Below are 19,141 nucleotides of genomic sequence, written 5' to 3' on the forward strand. Positions count from 1 at the left end.
TTTATAAAATGTATTATTTATTGAGTAGATCTGTTGTATGTTGTGATCTGTTAGTTCACAATAAGTCTACATTTACAAATTCACAATAGAAGACGCCCTTTCACAACAGTTCAGATACATAGTTATTTCTGGTGTTGACTTTAAATGTATAATGAAATGCATAATTGATTATTGATGATTCATGATTGTTGTCTCCTATTTAAAGAATTGTGTGCATCACATAGCATAATCAAGAGTACCGACCCGCTTTTTGCATTTATTGTCAAATCACCCTTTGGAATTTATCTTACATAATACAAAAATGAAATAACCTCAAAGAATTGAGCTAGACTTTCTATATCTTTGAACTCGAATATAAGGAAGCTCAATTAAGCCAATGTTGGTAACTCTGGAAGTGGCAGTTGTAAAATCTGTAATGGCAGCATTTCTTAGCTAGTTGTGCACATCATCATTTACGAATTTTTAAGATAGTAATCAATGAAATAAAGTATGTACTACTATATTTCTTGTTGGTCTGTACATTACACTCAACATTTCAATATAAATAGTTATGTTTAAAAAATTATATTAATATTTCTACTACAATCCAAATTAAAAGAATTAAAGTCAATAACAACATTTTTTAAATAAAAATTCAAAAAAATACTTTTTTTATTAACTTTAATTTTTTAATATAAACAACATGGTGCAAAACAATAAAAATATCCTAATTTTACAAAAACTTATTTTTTTAAATAATTGCAGGCATGCACAAGTGCCAAATCGTAGTTTGTAACTATATTTTTAGTCATTAAACTATATATTAAATTAAACAGCAAAACATCACAAATTATGTGATATACAGTATGGCCTATTTGAATTTAATGTCCAATAGCAAAGGTTTTATTAGAAGGTGACAACAAAAAGCCCTTTGCCACTTCCAGGGTTAACTCAAGTTCCTAATGCACTAGAAAGTTTAGTATTTTTTTAAAGGAATATCTAGCTTTAACGTAGCACCGCTGGACATAAGTAGTTTCCATACACACACACACACACACAAATGGAACTATAAAACTATATAATTTTCAGGAAAACTATAATTATTAAACCCTAAAGATCATTGGTTAGCCAACAATCCACCCAGCTGTTCTTGTACAGAATGGATCTCTCCTCTGTCCTACTGGGCAGCTGCACCAAGCAGTTGGCAGTGCTGACACTCAGCAGGTTGCTGCTCAGCATGTGGCCACCTTCAACAGCAAATTGTTAAAGATGTATCATTTCATTAACTGTTATTTATTAAAATATTGAGGTAGGAATGATACACTAACACGTCACGTAACAGGTTTGCTAAGGTTGCATGTATACTTCATCCTACAAGCTGAGGTTGCATGCATGCTGCGAGTCTACAGCACATTGAACTCACGAGATGTCCTACAGATATCTGTCTGTCTGTAGGACAGACAACTATACATACAAGAATTTTTCATCCCTCGGCAGTCAAAAGACAAATTGTGTCAGCCTACTGAGTAATAGGTTTCAATAATGCTCAACAAATTCCATGGTTAGACATGTACCATCATAGATCTTATTCTTGTCTACAAATACATTAAGTTTCATACAATATGTAGTCTTCTGAAATAAATCTCTCAAGATATCTTGCCACTTGATACATTTACATTTTTGTTTGTTGAGTTTCATAGCAGTTTTTAAATAATAAAAGCCTGCACACTATCACCAACAGAAGATGTATGTTGGAGTAGTTAGGCTACAAGTTAAAGTCTCATAAGACTGTATTCTGTTTCTTTACAAATTTATTTATTCTGCTATTTTCTTGTTGACATCATGTTTACCCACGAGACCAAAGTAAAAATATTCACTGATGCTCAGCCAAGTCCCAAGAAGTGCCTTGTGCCGTACTATTGTCTATGTAGAAATGAAGCTTCATACTGACATGTAGATGCAGTTTCGTTTCAAGATATGTGGATAGAAAGAAAGGAAATTTTTCCTGCCTAGATTTCAGACGCTGTATTAAGCAGAAGGTGAAATGGAGTTGAACTCAACATTCACATTTTCCAGCACCTCGAATGATAGGCTTTGAAATAAATAATATTAAATATTATTCAATTACTTAACAAATTTCTGAGCAATGAAAAGAAATACCATATTTTCCCATTTTGTGGTATTACTGAAGAATTGCATGACAGTTAGTAATATCCGTTTTTCATGTTTTCATTTTAAAGCCAATTCCATGAAAACCCAATTTTATATGTTAAATGACATGTTGATGAGGTCGACCAATTTGTATTACATTTTTAATCAGCTTCATCATATGTAATATTTGTTAATACGCATAAACGCTGTTTCTGAAGTGTTTCAAGTACTTTTCTTTCTACATTGAGACTATTTATGCTTTATTGATAATGAACCTAACATCTAAATAGTTCCAAAACATAACAATTCAATAGATTTAATACTTTATGGATGTTCAGGTATTAAGTATCCGCCATGTGGTGCATGGTGGTGCAACTAAACTAATACAAATTTCATTAAGATTTATTAAATATAGCTGTTATGTTCATTGAATTAGAGTAAAAACTTAGCATATTTGGTATTTCTCTACTACCTAGTGTCCCCACAAAATGTTTTATGCTTATTTCTTACAGGTGGGTCTGTTGGTGTTTTATTAAGATATAAAGTTTTGCCAGTTACTGCTAAAATACAAATATGAACTATTAACTTTTGCGAACGCATCCATTTATCTGAATATCTGAAGTCTGTGACAGCGACAGATTCCAGACACTGCACTAAAAAAAGATGAACTGGAGCTAAACTCAACATTCACATTGACCCCTTCTTACCATAATTTATGTTGAGTTATGTGTAGAAAACCCAATTGCTCCATTGTGCTTAGAGATTGTGAGAATACCTAGGTTAAACTATATTTTTGTAGTCTAGTTGTCTCTGATGTCAACACAATGCAAAGAGTTCATTTTGTACTTCTTCAGCCTTTTTTTGCATTTCTGCAGATGAACATGATTCCAGATTTCAGGAGCTAAATTCAACATTCACATATCTGAGAAACACGTGCCTCTTACCTTTCATTAATTACTTTTATTTCCCACACTATATTTGTCGTACAACATCTCAAATTGTATCAATTATATTCCTAAATGGATCAAGCAGCACATATTTGCATTTATCCAGAATGACACTATTGAATCACAAACATGTTGCAGTATAAACACATTGATTTACATTACATACTTACCAACAATGTGCACAGAGGCTGGAGTTTCCATGCTGGCTGCTTGGTAAATTCCCCTCTTGAACTCAACTCTAGGATCCAACTTCAGCTCACTTTGAATCTGTAAACATTATAACAAAAAAATAAGATATTAGGATTTATTTACTGAACATAATTTTTTCAGTTGTACTACTGCCATAACAACTTTGGAACCCTACATTTATGTAAATTCACTTTTACAATACAACAAAATTACCTCTTAAAAATTGTTTTTAAATGTATCTAGAATTTGTTGAGGGAAAAAGCTACCCTCTTAGTCAGATCCTGAAAAATAATAACGATAGGGAGAACTGGTGGAAAGATAACTACCGAAACAATCCTGACGATAAAATCATGAAGGAACCGTGTCTACAATTGTAAATGAAATAAATTAAATTAATGTACTTTTCCTTTACAAAACCAAGTACAAGACTGACTTTAAATACGAAAGAGAATTGCTCATATCAAAATTTTCTATTATACTAAGAATCAAAGAATCTTAGTCAAAGAATCTAATTAAGGTAACATAAAATTTTCAAACATTTGCCAGCAAAAGACAAAATAAATAACAGTATCACTACGTTTTGAGATCTGAAATCTAACCTTTTGACTAGTTCCATAAAAGCCTAAATTAATTATCTTTTAAAGAAATGAGGTTTTAAATGTGTTATGCTAGCTTCACCAGCTCAATTTGTCTATGGACCAACAAAGATAAGGAAGTTTTACTCAGTTCTGAAATGTGTTTTCTTTGTGTTCCTTTATTTAAATTGTTAAGGTTATTTTGTTCATACTATGTATAATACTCTATTACTACTACATTTTATGCTGTAAACATTGTTTTTTTTTTAAATCATGTGTACCTGTTTTAGTTATGCTTTCCCAAGACATTTTCTTTTAAGAGTATTGTATGTTTTGAACCAATTTGTAATTTTGGCGCATAAAGGACACATACAGACGCAAATTTATATCTAGTCTTATTTTCTATGTCTGGTACTTTTCTTTAGTTTTATTTTTTTCACTTTTTTATAACGGATTGAGAATATATATTTTGTCTAATTCAACTTTCTGAATTTCCTACTTTAAACTTTATCTGAGCAGAATCTCTTTGCTCTATCAAAGGAGAAAGTGTTGAAAGGGATAAGTTATACCTCAACCAGCTCCTAATCAATTAATACCTGAGCTTTGACAATCTGGCCCTCTGGCAGTATCTGACCACTGAGTCGCTTGAGTGTGGGTAAAACGTACAGGTGACAGGTGACGCTTGCTGACACTGGATTGCCCGGCAGACAGAAGAACAGAATGGAACGTTTGTCTGGCCCCTCACACGATGCAAATGTTGTGGGTTTACTGTTAAACAGAACAAGAACCACATTACTATTTTAACATATTCAATGCAACATGAGTCGTACCGACTTTAGAACAGCCGGAATATTAGTAAGTTGCATCCACTGCGGTCAATGTGTTAATAAAACATAGCAGAGTACATTTTTTAGATATGACAATCATATTATTCAGTGGAACATGAATAATTTTAATCTCAATGAACCTGTGAAAACATTAAACAACTGACAAATTTGAATTAAGCAAGTGTCTTAAACAAAGCTGATAAAAATAAATTCAATTACAAAACATAATGAAAGACCTTAAAGTTAAAAACAGTTGAATACTGGTACTCTCCCTTCTCAGTATATCAATGGCCTGTGCAGCTGTGGACAGAGCTACAGTAAGTCAATTGCAGTAAAAGACTATGCATTTATCCTGCCTTTCTGCTTTTAGGACTCCTACCTCAGAAGTAACATAATGACGAACATAAACATTTTCAATTCACAAAGACAAAATTTGAATTAACCATTCTACTTTACCATTATCATCAAGAAAACAGGAGGGTAGTTTGAATCATCCGTGATTTTGAATTTAAAATGTTTGATTTATCATGTTCCACCGTAAGAATGGTCATGGTAATATAAATTTAAATAAACAGATTTCAATTAAATCTATTTAACAATTAGTATTTAAAATTAAACTAATTGTGTGATACTTTTAAGAAATAAATATTGTTAAATTGGTTCATGGAAAATTTATTTTTGTTTGTATTAAATAATCACAAGTAAACTACAAAAAATAGTTAAAAGAAATATAAGAGCTGGTAGTATATTCATGAACTACAGCTACACGGAAGTCATATTTTGAGGATGGTGCCTATGGTGTATTGAAGTCAGGTAACCTGTCCCATGTGATGGTTGCACTAGAACTTTCAATGACAAGGAAGTTTGTAAAGGATGTCATGGATGGAAGAGATGTAAAAATTGCCCAGGTCACTACTTTCTTCACTTGGATGAAAAATGGGATTTGGGATTGGAAGCTGCATTTTTAGCAGTGAGGTAATCCACTGTAGGGTAGTTTGTGAGAACGATGATGGAAACATTCATTTTATTCATCTTAACTAAAGCAATAACTCATCTTCAGTTTGATATTTTGAGATGACAACCCCATATTCTAACTCAGCCAAAAAGAACATTTTAATTGATAAGTAATCTACTTTTAAAATCCAAAAAGATGCTGAATAGCAATATATAACAGAGCAATAATTCTCTCTACACCTTATAAATTGAAATCAATAGATTACCCAGGTTTCAGATTTACTCTGCCAAAATGTATGTCTGCGTTGAAGTCTTCTTTGAGGACTTGTTTGAGTAGATCACGTTCTCCCATTGATACACTGCCTGTAGTGACGATCACATCAGCACATCTTATACCTTCCTGCAGCTTAGCCAACGTCTCATTTGGTCTGGACATGACAAATTTCAATGGTACTAACTGGTACTTTATAAATGGGGTGAACATGTGCATAATGTACTTAACTACTCTTTTACAATTAAAACTGGATAAATTCAATCTACACCTAAAATATTAATTAATAAATCCAAAATTTTAAAATAATTTACACTAAATTTTTCTTTATTCCATGTTTATTCCATTGTTTCCAAATAAATAGAATGCAATATTGTGTCTTTAATTTGTAAATTTAGTATTAAAAATATCAAAATTTAAAAATTAATAATTTTAATTTCTCCACAAAACAAATTAATGCATTAAAAGAAGTGCAACTAAATGACACAAATAACTTGTCAGACAGTGTGTTGTCATGTGGTAGTATTGATTACTAGTGCCAATACAAGCATTAGCTGCCAATGTAATGTCACACAATGTGGAAAATCTGCTGACTCAGTTATGACTCAAACTGAAATTGACTACACATCTTTACACGTAATAAATGAGCTGTTGGGAGAAAAAATGGGTCTCAGATGACATCCTGTATAAATATTTTTGATTTCCTCAACACTCTTAATAATTCATTTATAATATTAAATCCGGTCATTGGCCAGGCTATTAAGGTTCTAAATGAGTATGATCATTTTCTTGATAATTTCAATGTAACTGACAAGGATTACCTCATTGTGCCAATAAATGATGCTCAGGTGTTGACCACTGCCAGTGGCTCACATTGGAGTACTTTAATGTACCACAAGATTACTAATACCTTCTACTACTATGATTCAATGCATAACTACAATCTTGATCATGCTAAGACTGTAATGGGGAAACTCTCAAGGTACATGAACATACATAGTGCAAAACTGTTAGTAATAAATGGTGTGCAGCAAAAAAATAGCTATGACTGTTCCATATACTCAGTGCTTTTTGTGGAAGGAATTGTGTTGGGTATTTTGAATAAAGAACCACTTGATGTCAAATTCATTGAAAGGTTACAGCTTAAAAAAATTGATATTGTTTCAAAACGTTCACTCCTAGCTTACACTGTGATTAATATTAACAGCTCTTTGTCTTCAAAAAATGAATTGACAGCACTGGTGAGGGCAAGCTTGGGGAAGCTGGGGGTTTGCAGGGAAAGGGATGATCTTCAATTGTTAAAAAAAGATTCCTTGGACACAAAAATTAGAAACTTGGAGGGAAATGTTCAGAGCTTGAGGAACAAAATTGCTGATTTAAATAATGAGCTTAAAGTGAAGAATGCTTTAATTGGAAAACTGGAGGAAAAGAGGAATGATAAACTACAAGAGAGAAATTACAAAGACAAATCCCAAAAATCAAATCAGAAAAAAATTAGAGAGGTAAAGGTAGAACTTTATGCAGACAGCCAGGGAAGAGAACTTCCAGAGATAGTTGGTAAATGCAGTGGAGGAAAAATTAGTATGGATGGATTGGTAACACCTGGTGCTGATATCTGTCGAGTGTACAATCAAGCTGCAAAATCTCATGAACACCCTCTTATATTGTTAGCAGGTACAAATGATATGATTAAAAGATCTCCTAGATTTATATATGAAGAAATGGAAAATAAACTCCAAACTTTAAGTATGTCAAGATCCATATTTATTGCCACTATTCCTCCTCGCTTTGATGTACCTCAGAACAACTCAATACATGATGACATAGCAATGGTTAATAACTACATACGAGAGATCGTGGTAAGGATGGATCGAGTTCATCTCATTGATTTGGATGCTTTTTTAGAAGAATTCATTTTACACGTCAAGGATTACATCTTAATTACAAAGGCAAAAAGAAACTTAGTTATATGATAATTGATTCTTTAGGTGAAATGTATCACACGAAGAACACTAATATATACAACAAGAATACAATGACAGGTCTTCCTGTAACTTTGACACTGTCGGATGTGTCTTTGGCGGGTGAGCTGGATTTACCAATTAAGATCGTTGAAGAGAATATTAACAAAGTGTTTCAGGAGTAATCAATGTGATGAAAGTGTGGGTTTCTCTCATTGTATCTCAGCAGATTTAAATGATGAGAGAAATATGAGTGCTGGGAATTGCAAGAATGTTTAAAGAGAAATTTGGAAGGCCCTCAGTCAATGATTGTATTAATAGCCATCTGACCTGTCAAAAAACTGCAAAGGGTACAACAATTTTTGGTTTGATTACCAAATCAAAATATTTCTACAAACCCAAACTAGATGACTACAATTTAGCTTTCAAAGAGTTGATACAAGAATTTAAGAAGAGGGGTTTAAAAAAACTCATTTGTTTCACCCATGGGTTGTGTGAGGGATGAAATTCCACCTGAACACTTTGTCATCAAGATTATTGAGTTTCATAAAATAACAGGAGCCTCAGTTGACATCATAACGTATGATGAACATGCCTCTCGGAGGTTAAGAGGTGGCCTGTCTTATTCTAACTTTGTGAAGAAACTGAGAGACTCTCTTTCTAACACCTACCAGCAGGGAGAGAGAACTGAAACAGACCCACTGTCTGATGCTCTGCATATGGCTACAACAACTGGAGTCCAGGCTGATGTTGAAATAATCTCTGCTGATGACCTTCTTCTGACAACTCCTATGCCATCACCCTTGCAGCTGTACAGAAACCCGGATGAAGTGCAGTGTGTGAAATCAAAGGCATTTAATGAAGTGCCACTTCTTTCTCCAGTGTCTCATATATGTGCTGACAAAGAGGAATGTAATATAATTATGGATAGTCTAAGTTCTGTAAATGAGCAATTAGATCAGACACCAGCCAAAAGTGAGTCACCTTTAAGTAGTCCTTTTTTGGGATGGGGTTCACCAGAAATAGCTTTAGATAAATCTTTTTTAATGAAAGAAATACAGGCAAATCTTCAAAGATGATTGCATTCAACAATTTTAAGAGATCATTATCAATTAATTCAAATAAAAATATTAACCTGGTTACCAAAGTGTCTTGTAATAAAAAAAACAGTAACAATGAATTTCGATTACAAAATTCTAAACTAACAATATTGCATCAGAATATTCAGCACCTTCCATCACGTCTAGATATACTTCAGTGCAATTTAGATGAAATTAAACCTGATATCATAGCACTTACGGAACATAATATGTCAGATGCTGAATTAATACTTTTAAATATACCAAACTACTTTAAATCCTCTCATTTTGCAAGATGCTTAAGCACTGGAGGTGGTGTTGTCATTCTAGTACACAGAAATTTGACTTCAAAAAGTGTCAATTTACCGGCAATCCAGTCATTATTAATTGAAAAAGAATTTGAATGTTTGTGTTTCGGAGATTAAAATAGATAATTATTCATTCACACTTGCTTGTGTTTACAGGAGCCCTAAACATTGTTATGAGGACTCCTTTTTGGCTAAGTTTTGAGTTATTATTGGAGATATTAAATAACAAGTATGAAAATGTAATTATAACTGGTGATCTAAATATAAATGTCCTAAATGTGGATAGTTCCATATATAAACAGTTTGTTAATATTCTTAGGGTTTATAATATGATTTACACTGTAGATTTTCCAACAAGAACTTCAAATAAGTCATCAACAGCAATAGATAACTTCATAACTAACATAAAAAAAGAGTATTTAAATACATATGGAATTATAACTCAATTGTCTGATCATGATGCACAGTTGCTGGAAATTTTTGGAATAACAAATCAAAAGAATCTGGTTTTAAGAAAATTAACTAGAAAATTCACAGCTAATAATTATAATGTGTTTTTAAGACAATTGTCTCAGTTAAACTGGTGTGAAGTTTTCCAGGCATCTGTAATTCACAAGTATGATGTTTTTAGCAATTTGTTTTGTTACTACTTTGATGTAAACTTTCCTAAAGTATTTACCTCTAAGAAATTAATGGAAAGTAATAAATGGGCATCTGAAGAGCTGAAATGTAGGAGAAAAGAAATAGTTAAATTAGAGCATGAATTTAGAATTACTAAAAAATAATAATATTAAATCAACCATTAAAAATATGAAAAAAGAGTTGAACCAGTCTATTGCCTTGCAAAAAGAAGAGTTATTATGATCGTAAAAATTTCTAAAGCGCCTAATAAAGTTAAAACTACTTGGAATTTAATTAATTATGAAGTCGGGTAAACAGAAGCCTTCAATATCAAACATATCACTTGCAGTGGACGGTAAAATATTGACAGATCCAATCTTGGTTGCTAATATTTTTAATAATTTTTTTGTTGAATTGAGCAGTTGATAGCTTAATACTTCCGAGCAATTTCCTCCACCAACCATGAAAGCAATATTGAATTTCAGCACTCAAACCAAATTTCAACTACCTTTAAATTTAAACCAGTAAATGAAGTTGACTTTAAAAAGCATAATTTTAATCATTTGAAAACAAATATTCGTCAGGGATTTGATGAAATTTCAATTATTGTTCTTAAAGCAGTCCTGTCCAACTAATATTAAAACCCTTAATACATTTGGTTAATTCTTCTTTGATATTCAGGAATTTTTCCAGATAAGCTAAAAATAGCTAAAGTAATTTCCTATTTTTAAAAAGGGAGATCCAAATGATCCTGCCTGTTATAGGCCAGTGTCTCTCCTCCCAGTTTTATCAAAAATTATATGAAAAAGTTGTTTATAACCAATTTTTAAATTATCTGGAATCTAACAATTTCTTAAACAGTCAACAACACGGTTTTTCGATCTGGACGATCTACAATTACCGCCGGTATCGAGTTTATTGATTCAATAATCAATTCAGTGGATAAGGGGAGAACACGTGATTGGAGTATTTCTGGACTTGACCAGAGCATTTGACAGTGTGTCACATTGTAAAATTAATAAGTACTCTTAAAATGTTGGGTTGTTTATGGGAAAGGAACTTGCATGGTTTTAGTTTCTTACCTTCAAAATAGGATGCAATACGTTGAAATAAGAGCATGTTTTCAAACAGTACTCGATATATGTTTTAAAAAACAAATTCAATTCAAAACTAAGAACAGTAAAGCATGGAAGTCCCACAAGGATCAATATTAGGTCCACTTCTTTTTTCTTTGTTATATAAATCAGTTGCCTTTATTGGTTGGAGAAAGCTCTGCTGTCTGTTTATATGCTGATGACAACAAATGTGGTTATCTCAGGAAAAAGTGTTGAAAGTGTTTGAGATGTCCGCCTTTTATAGGTCTATCAATGATAAAAGACCTTCTTGATAAGTAAAACCCTTTTATTAAACTCAAACAAATCAAATTTTTATCTCTTTTTTCCACAAAAACAAGCTCTAAACAGGGTTCAACCCAACATTTTCATTGAGGAAGAACAATTGCTAAATGCCTATAGCACAAAATTTTTAGGATTGATTTATAGATAAAAACTTAAGTTGGAATGAACATGTGGGACTATGTTTTAAATAAAATTTCCAGTGGTCTATATGCACTGAGACGATTGGCTAAGGTTTGCAGTGTAGAATCTCTAAAATCAATTTATTATGCTCTCATTAATTCCCACATTGCTTACGGTTATAGCTATCTATGGAGCTACCCACATCACATAATTTATACAAAATTCTAGTTAAACAAAAGCACGCTATTAGAATTATAAAGAGATTAAAGAGGGAGAGATTCAGTTTAAGCATATTTTTAGGGAAACTCCAAATATTTACTGTCTACAATCTATACATATTTGAAACTATAAATTACGTTGTGCGTTTCTGCAATCTTGCTTTAACAGAAAGAAAACATCAATATAATACACGGTTCAATATATCTAATGATTCTCATCACTTGGAATTTTATAAAAAGAAAAACCTCGTACATGGGGAAAAAGTTTCTAAATCATTTACCAATTGAGTTGAAAACTAACTACAACACAAATAATTTCAAAACTAAACTTAAAGAATATCTACTAAATAGACCTATATATTCATTCCAAGAATTTTTTGAAAGGGGCTAATTGACTGGTTTAGCTCAACATGTCTATATGTATTTACGTGTATATGTGTCTGTGTATATGTAATTTATGTATGTATGTGTCTGTTTATATGTATAAGATAACTATTTATTACCATAACTTATAATGAATGAATGTTTATTCTAGCAACTGTGCATGAAATACACTTAAAAATTATAATAGTAATCCTAGTACTAATGCTTATGTTGGTTAATATTTTTATAAGTTGATGTTAGATAATTTTTTTTATTAACTATGATTGACGCTATTCATTGTACAATCTGTGCATTTGTTTTATGAATAAAGAATTTCTGAATCTGAATAACTGATTGTCCATTTTTTGCAGCACTACTTTGTTGAACTATATTTATTTATGTATATTGCTTTTTTATAATATTTATTACTTTTAGTTATTATTTAGTAACTGTATTTATATAACTGCTATTTATTATATTACCATTTCATTTATAAAATTAGTCTATTCTTAAATAAGAATATTTTTTTAATATATCACAAACTTTTAATGTTGACTTGGCTATATTACCATCATCTGTTATAAAATAAAAGTGACATTATATCACTTTAATTTTTAAATTTTAGATTTATTGTCCAACTTGTAGTTTCCCGCGGCTTCGCACGCGGCTTAGCACGCAATTTCCTGTTGAAAAAACAGTCACACTATATTTTCGTATTTTTTTTTCTGTCTCATTCTTATATACTCCTGAGATTAATTGATAGTCGTTCCTTCGTGAGCCTCTTGGGCGCATTATGAAGGTACCCGTATAAACCATATTTTCCTGCATCTGTCCTTTCGTGGTTTTAGCTAAGTGATTCATAAGTTATTCAGTAACAATTACTTTATATAGATGAAATAGTCGATAAACTAATTTGGATTTAAAGAATCAAATTAGGTTTTTTTTAAAATCAATTTTCTGTCTAATAAATTTTCCAGAATTATTGTGGAGTTTGCCTTGTGCTCCGATCAAAAAATGTATCAATGAAAACCAATTTCGATCATAAAGCTTCTTCTTTCGGCTCCTTTCATTTACATTCGATCTAACCAAATTCGATTACCTTATGTACAAACTATCACGGCTTTGTACAATGAGGTGTTTTATAACAGCGTTCAATAGTATTTTCATTGCATTAGATAGTTTATTGATTATAGGTTGCAATCTAAATTTAAAATTAGGTAATAACTTCGTCTATGCAATCTGCATTACACCACTAATCAAGCAACTTTACAATAATAATTTTCTAAATTTTTAATGTAAACAAATGTTTCTGCCTCTTTGATGAACTTCAGCTGAAAGTATTAACAGCTGTTAAGTATCAGTTTCATGTTGTATTACGTGTCGCAGCGCAGTCTGCCGGATCGAAAGGTAAAACATTTCTATACTTAGAAATTAAAAATTAATTAATAAAACATTTTTCAGTGGACTCTAAAAGTATGCCTATGTTACATTCCAGGAACGTGTAGAATCACTGTACAAAATTTCACAATGTTTCGTGCATTGGTTCCAGAGTTATAACGGAACATACAAAACAAACATTCGCATTTATATATATAGAGATATTCAACTGGTTTTTTTTACTTTTTTATTTTCTCTTCCACTTACGCCTATAGAAAATCAGATTTCATGCAGTTTTGAGAGAATCAAATGAATATTTCCTTTTTTCTGAGAAAGGGGTTGTTTGAAAATCTGTTGAAGGTGCTGCTGTTATTATTTTACGATCCTTCTTTCAACATATCTGCCAGATTACCGAGAGGCCTGACCTTGCACCACCCATCTCAGGCACTTTATACTCGGTCAAATATTACACGCCCGAACCACTAGACCAACTTACTACTACTACTCAAAACATAACTACTACTAGCTACTTTAACACAACACTACCATCTCATACTAGAACGTTACATTGAGTACACACCACACTATCTACCACTGATTATTACTATAGAATCATTGCTGACTTCATCTCCCGTGGGCCAGGACACAATGATTATGAATGCCGTTGTGTTGTAATTATTATAGATAAAACTAACACTAAATTTATTATTTTTTACTTAAAATGTAAACAAGCCCAGTTCTCGATATTAAATCATTGTTTTCTTTCTCTTTTATTTTTCAAAATTTCTAGCACATTCTATTTATTAAAATGCTATTAAACAGACATCAAGTTCTTTCATTTTAAGTTATCGTGGCGGATGATTCAAACTTCAGCCTGCCGCACAGAGCTGACATGCCCATAGCAGGGCTTTATTCCTTTATAAATTATTTAAGTAATACTCTGTAGATAGATAACTAGTAATACTGATTGATTTTTAAAACAATTTGTCATTTTTTAAGTGTATTTCATGTTACAGTTGGAATGGAAGATAAACATTCATTCATTCAATTCAACATATCCATCTTTTTAGATTTGTACGGTTTCCCTGTGATGTTAGATTAGAATAACTACTAGTTAAAACTATTTGATTTCAAAAGAATTCTGTTTTAGTACTTTACTTTTGTGTCATTTTTTTGAAGTGTATTTCAATGTACAGTTGGTGGAAAATAAACATTTATTCATTCACATTCAATCACATATCCATCTTTTTTTAGATTTGTACGGTTTCCCTGTGTGGTTTAGATAGATAAATATAATTAAACTATTGGGAATTTCAAAAGAATTTCTGTTTAGTGATTGTACTATTGTCATTTTTAAGTGTATTTCATGTACAGTTGGTGGAATAAACATTCATTTCATTCAACATATCCATCTTTTTTAGATTTGTACGGTTCCCTGTGTTATGTTTAGAGAAAGTTAAATGACCACTGACCTCATCCTCTTATGCCCCCCCCGATGCCCAGGTCCACGTGTACGGGAAGGGCCCATTGCTCCTTGAAAAAGACAGCAGCAGCATGGTTCTTGTGTTTGCTATCCCAGTATCTGACCTGTCTCCAGCTTGGTGGCCAGGCCAGGGCCGCAACTCATTTTCCTGTCGATAGCACAGCCTACTCGAGGCAAATCCTGTAAGGGACCAGTTCCCACAGGGGTTATCCTTTTAAAATATTTAATAGGGTCTTGAGATTAAAAATATCTAATTGGAAGGGGCTACATACTCAAAATCTTTCTAGCCAATATAGGGGCAAAGGTAATCCATGTTTTTTCAATCAAAAATTTATCTTAAAGAACATGTTTTTTAAGTTCATTGATATGCCTCTTAGTGGTAGAAAACTATGACATTAGGGTCTTGGGTACAGTAACATTGTGTTTTCTACTATATAGTGAAGGGTTGTAAACAAAAAGACTGTAATACATATAATAACAAGGTACTTGTCATAGAAAGTAACAGAAGTTTTGAAATAAAATACTAAAACAAGGATCCAACATGTAATTATACACATCTTGTATCTCAATAAAAAACCTAATCCCAGAAACACTGACCAGCCAACACAAGTCTATAGCAGCTCACCATTTTTTAAAGCTGGATGTTTACTCAGTGTATTTATAAGTAATGGAACACCAAAGATGACGGCTCATAGCGCCACCACCACAATATGCCAAAAAAATGTCTGTTAACTTTTTTGGACAGCGCTCATAAATATACAATAGGTACATTACAATTTTTTAGAACCCTCAATCAAAGAACCCTTTTTTTAAGTACCACTCAAAGGTTTTTTCTAAATTGTCTCAACTCTATTCAAAATCATATTTCCAAATTAGATAAAATAAATTGAACTCATTCTCCTGTACCATATATAAAACGAAACCAAACCAAACAAAAAATACTTCGGCATTATGGAAGTTTTCAGTTTTGTAGGAATGAATAGTTTAATTTTGATTTTTTGGCTAACTAAGCAAAATTTTTTAATCCTCTTAATAAATAATGTATTATTACCATATTTTATTTTTCTATGTAAAATTAAAAAGGTTTATTAAATCTATTATAAATTAGACATACTTTTTTTATTTTATAACCAATCAACTTATAGGCCAAACAGTATGAGCACTGTAATTTTGTAACTCAATTAGTCATATATTAAACTGGATGTGGAAAATTTGTTATAGGTCTGTTAAAAGCTCCGTTTTATTTTGGTTTCTTCTTTTACAAGGATGATTATTAAAACTAATAAAGTAAAAACTAAAAATATATTTTGAATTCCAAAAATTGTATTAATCGTTACAAAGGCCTTAATTCTTAATCCACTCTCCCAAGAATTTCGTCCCATTTTGATGTATAAAGGTGTAACAGTACCTGAAGACAGGTAGGTGACACCGAATACCAGACTCAGAAAGCAAGTAGGCCAGCCACTTGGGAGCTGGTCAAAGGAGTATGGGTTACCAGGAGCACAACGTCACCTTCTCTCACGTCACTGCCAATTTCTCTGTAAACAGCACCGGATAACTGTATAACCCAACGTTTTAAACACATCATTACTACGCGTCCCACATTGTTTTTATTTACACAAGTACACGGTCCTGGCCAGCAAGTTACAGAACCAAAGTCTCTCTGGTAAAGTTCATTCTCTCTCTATCACACATATGAGTTTTTTACATGGAAGAATCATTTTTCTATGAAATTTAAAAATGTAACATTTCCTTGAAAAAAATGTTTAAAACTTGTTATGTTTTGAGCTGTATTACCTACCACACGAACAGTATAGCAATTTGCCATAGACTTATTCTTCTGCCACTATTAACACATTAATTAATTTAAAACTATATTGAAGGAACAAACTGAGAATTGCAAGTAAAAATAATAAAGTAAAGCCTGGTTAGGTAAAAATTTGTAACACTATATACTTAACGGATCAATTAATACCAGACCGATTGCAGGACAGGACTTTACCTCAAAGCCATGTAGTGGGAGGTAGGGGGCATGAGAAATAAAATTTGATGATCAGCTCCGACTTTTCCCAAACAAAGAAAATATTAACGGAAAAAATCGATCTTTTACAGACATTTTGCTATGGAACAATGTAAACAACGCGTTCTTTTGCTTAAGTATTCAATGATGAAAAAAATGGTTGGACAGTAATTTCAAACAAATAATTTTTGGTATTTTATTGTAGACAAACAATGCTAAAAAGATGTTAGCTAGGGAGAAAATAAGTGCAATATTAATACTAACTTGAATTGCAGGACCATATTTATTTTCAATTGTCAATAGTTACTATGAAAGAATCAAATGATATAACGGCAGTATCTCTCTACCTCAGTCTGTGGGAAATCAGTTGTTTATTTACTGCCTGAAAAAAAATACCTATGACTTTTCTCATCTATGTTAAACATTGTAGTTTCATTTGATACTTTTAGAAATTATGACAAGAATCACAGTCCCCAAGAGAATTAAAATTCAAAAAGTTATAGAAATCTTACATTTTGTACCTTGGCTTCAAATTTTAATCTTTTGTATAACATAGACTTAGGCAATGCAAGAAACAAAAACACATGTTATGTTACATGCAAAATTAGAAATATTATTACCATACATGTTTATTACATGTTAACTTTGCACTCTGACAGAACTGGGGTCCCCTTCCAGGAACGGCGGTAAAGCTGTTGGGGTTCTGGCTTGGACTTCTAAAAGTTAAGGTTTGGAACGGACACTTATCAAAAGGTATGTACCAAACTCTCCTCGGAGTCATTTTACCCTCCTGAGGAAGCTAAGGGCTTTGATAACCAGACCTTAATCTTTTATGGACTGTTTTGTATCAATGCCCTCTTTTCATAAGTCTCCACCTGATGTATGGCATTGTGCTGTTGGGGACATTCCCCGGCTGTTCGGGATGTATTGCATGCTAGCAGGAAAAAAGGCGCTTAAGAATCTTAACATCATCGGACCCCGCCTGGCCGAACCACTGCCGGCCCCTTTTTATGGAACTCGGCGTTCTCACACCGTTATACAGCCAGTAGCACTCCTCAACACCCTGTGTGCTTTCTTAGGGAGAACTTGGCTGAATTTTGTTGACCCAGGAGGACAACGTGCCATAAATATAACACCCGCCGAGCTCAGGACCCTCGACATGCCCCCCGCTGTCGTTCTACAGTGGCACTCAAAAGGCCTACCCACAGTATCTTGCAATTTCTAAGATTTTTTAACACTTTGCCGCAGAATGTGCGAAGAGTACTGGAAATGAGAGAATTTTAAAAAGGTGCTAGTTAGAACGGATCGTTTTGCTTGAGATGGCCTCTGTTACCTCCCCCCAGGGAAGAACTAAAATCATGAGCCACTTTTTAACTTTCACGTTCGTACGACATCTTGTAAATATTTTGTAATGTAGATTTCTTACATGTTTTAATTAATCTATATTACTTGTACACTTGGGTGGTGTATTAATGACGCAGTCTATCTGACAAGTGTCGGGTTCAGGAGCGACGTAGATCACAAGTATTCAAGTATTCCAAAGTATTCAAGTATTCAAGTATACATTCAGAAAAATTTGAGATTTGAAATAACTTGAAATGGAAGGCTCTGATTGATCTTGATTGTTAATATTATGTTGGTGTATTCACTGATATCAATTGAAGAAGTAGTGAAATATTGTGATGTTTTGCAAAAGCTGAATAAGACACATTGCAATGAGTACATAAGGTAGAGTTGATAACAAAGCTGTGTATTTTCGATACTGTCTTCGATGCTAGGTAAAAATGGCGTTTTTGCAAGAATAAGTGATAATTTTTTTTCTGTTGAGGAAAACTGGAGCAATCCTCAACAATCCTTTAAAGCTAGAAAGTAGAAGACTACTAACTAACAAAAACTTGATAGTAGGTTACTGCATATTGTTCCTAAGAATGACATTAATAAATGTCGCCAGTAGAAATGGCTTAAAAAAAAAAAAATCATATTTTCATTATGTATTTCATAAATTAAAATTAACGAGCTATTTTGTTGCCAGTATAAAGGTTACCATTTACTTTAACTCAGATAGACAATGTTTTTTTTACAGAATGAGTGCATTGACACAGAAAGATTTTAATCCATATTCCATAAAAACAAAACCCACCAGTAACAATAAAAATAAGAAACCTACAGGAGCAGTATATCAGTAAAATGTCAATTTAATCAACAATTGTTTAAAAGAAAGTTATTTAACTATGTTTAGAAAAACCTAGTAGAATGTCTGGCAATTAGTATTCTTTCTATAGTGGAGGGGGCAAATTCATT

The 19,141-nt window shown here is 32.4% G+C and overlaps 1 protein-coding gene across 1 annotated transcript; it reads right to left on the bottom strand.

Annotated features, from left to right (window-relative positions):
- Positions 1-687: 687 nt before the first annotated feature.
- LOC124371549 (gephyrin-like) lies at positions 688-6,104 on the bottom strand. Its single transcript, XM_046829900.1, has 4 exons — positions 5,889-6,104; positions 4,438-4,609; positions 3,248-3,344; positions 688-1,226 (listed from the first exon to the last, which is right to left on the bottom strand). Exons 1-4 carry the CDS (start codon positions 6,056-6,058, stop codon positions 1,090-1,092), a joined length of 576 nt encoding a protein of 191 aa, XP_046685856.1. The 5' UTR covers positions 6,059-6,104; the 3' UTR covers positions 688-1,089.
- Between the last annotated feature and the right edge of the window lie 13,037 nt (positions 6,105-19,141).

This window comes from Homalodisca vitripennis, unplaced genomic scaffold (genome assembly GCF_021130785.1).
Source record: "Homalodisca vitripennis isolate AUS2020 unplaced genomic scaffold, UT_GWSS_2.1 ScUCBcl_1597;HRSCAF=5428, whole genome shotgun sequence".
In the NCBI taxonomy this organism is placed as follows: Eukaryota; Metazoa; Arthropoda; class Insecta; order Hemiptera; family Cicadellidae; genus Homalodisca; species Homalodisca vitripennis.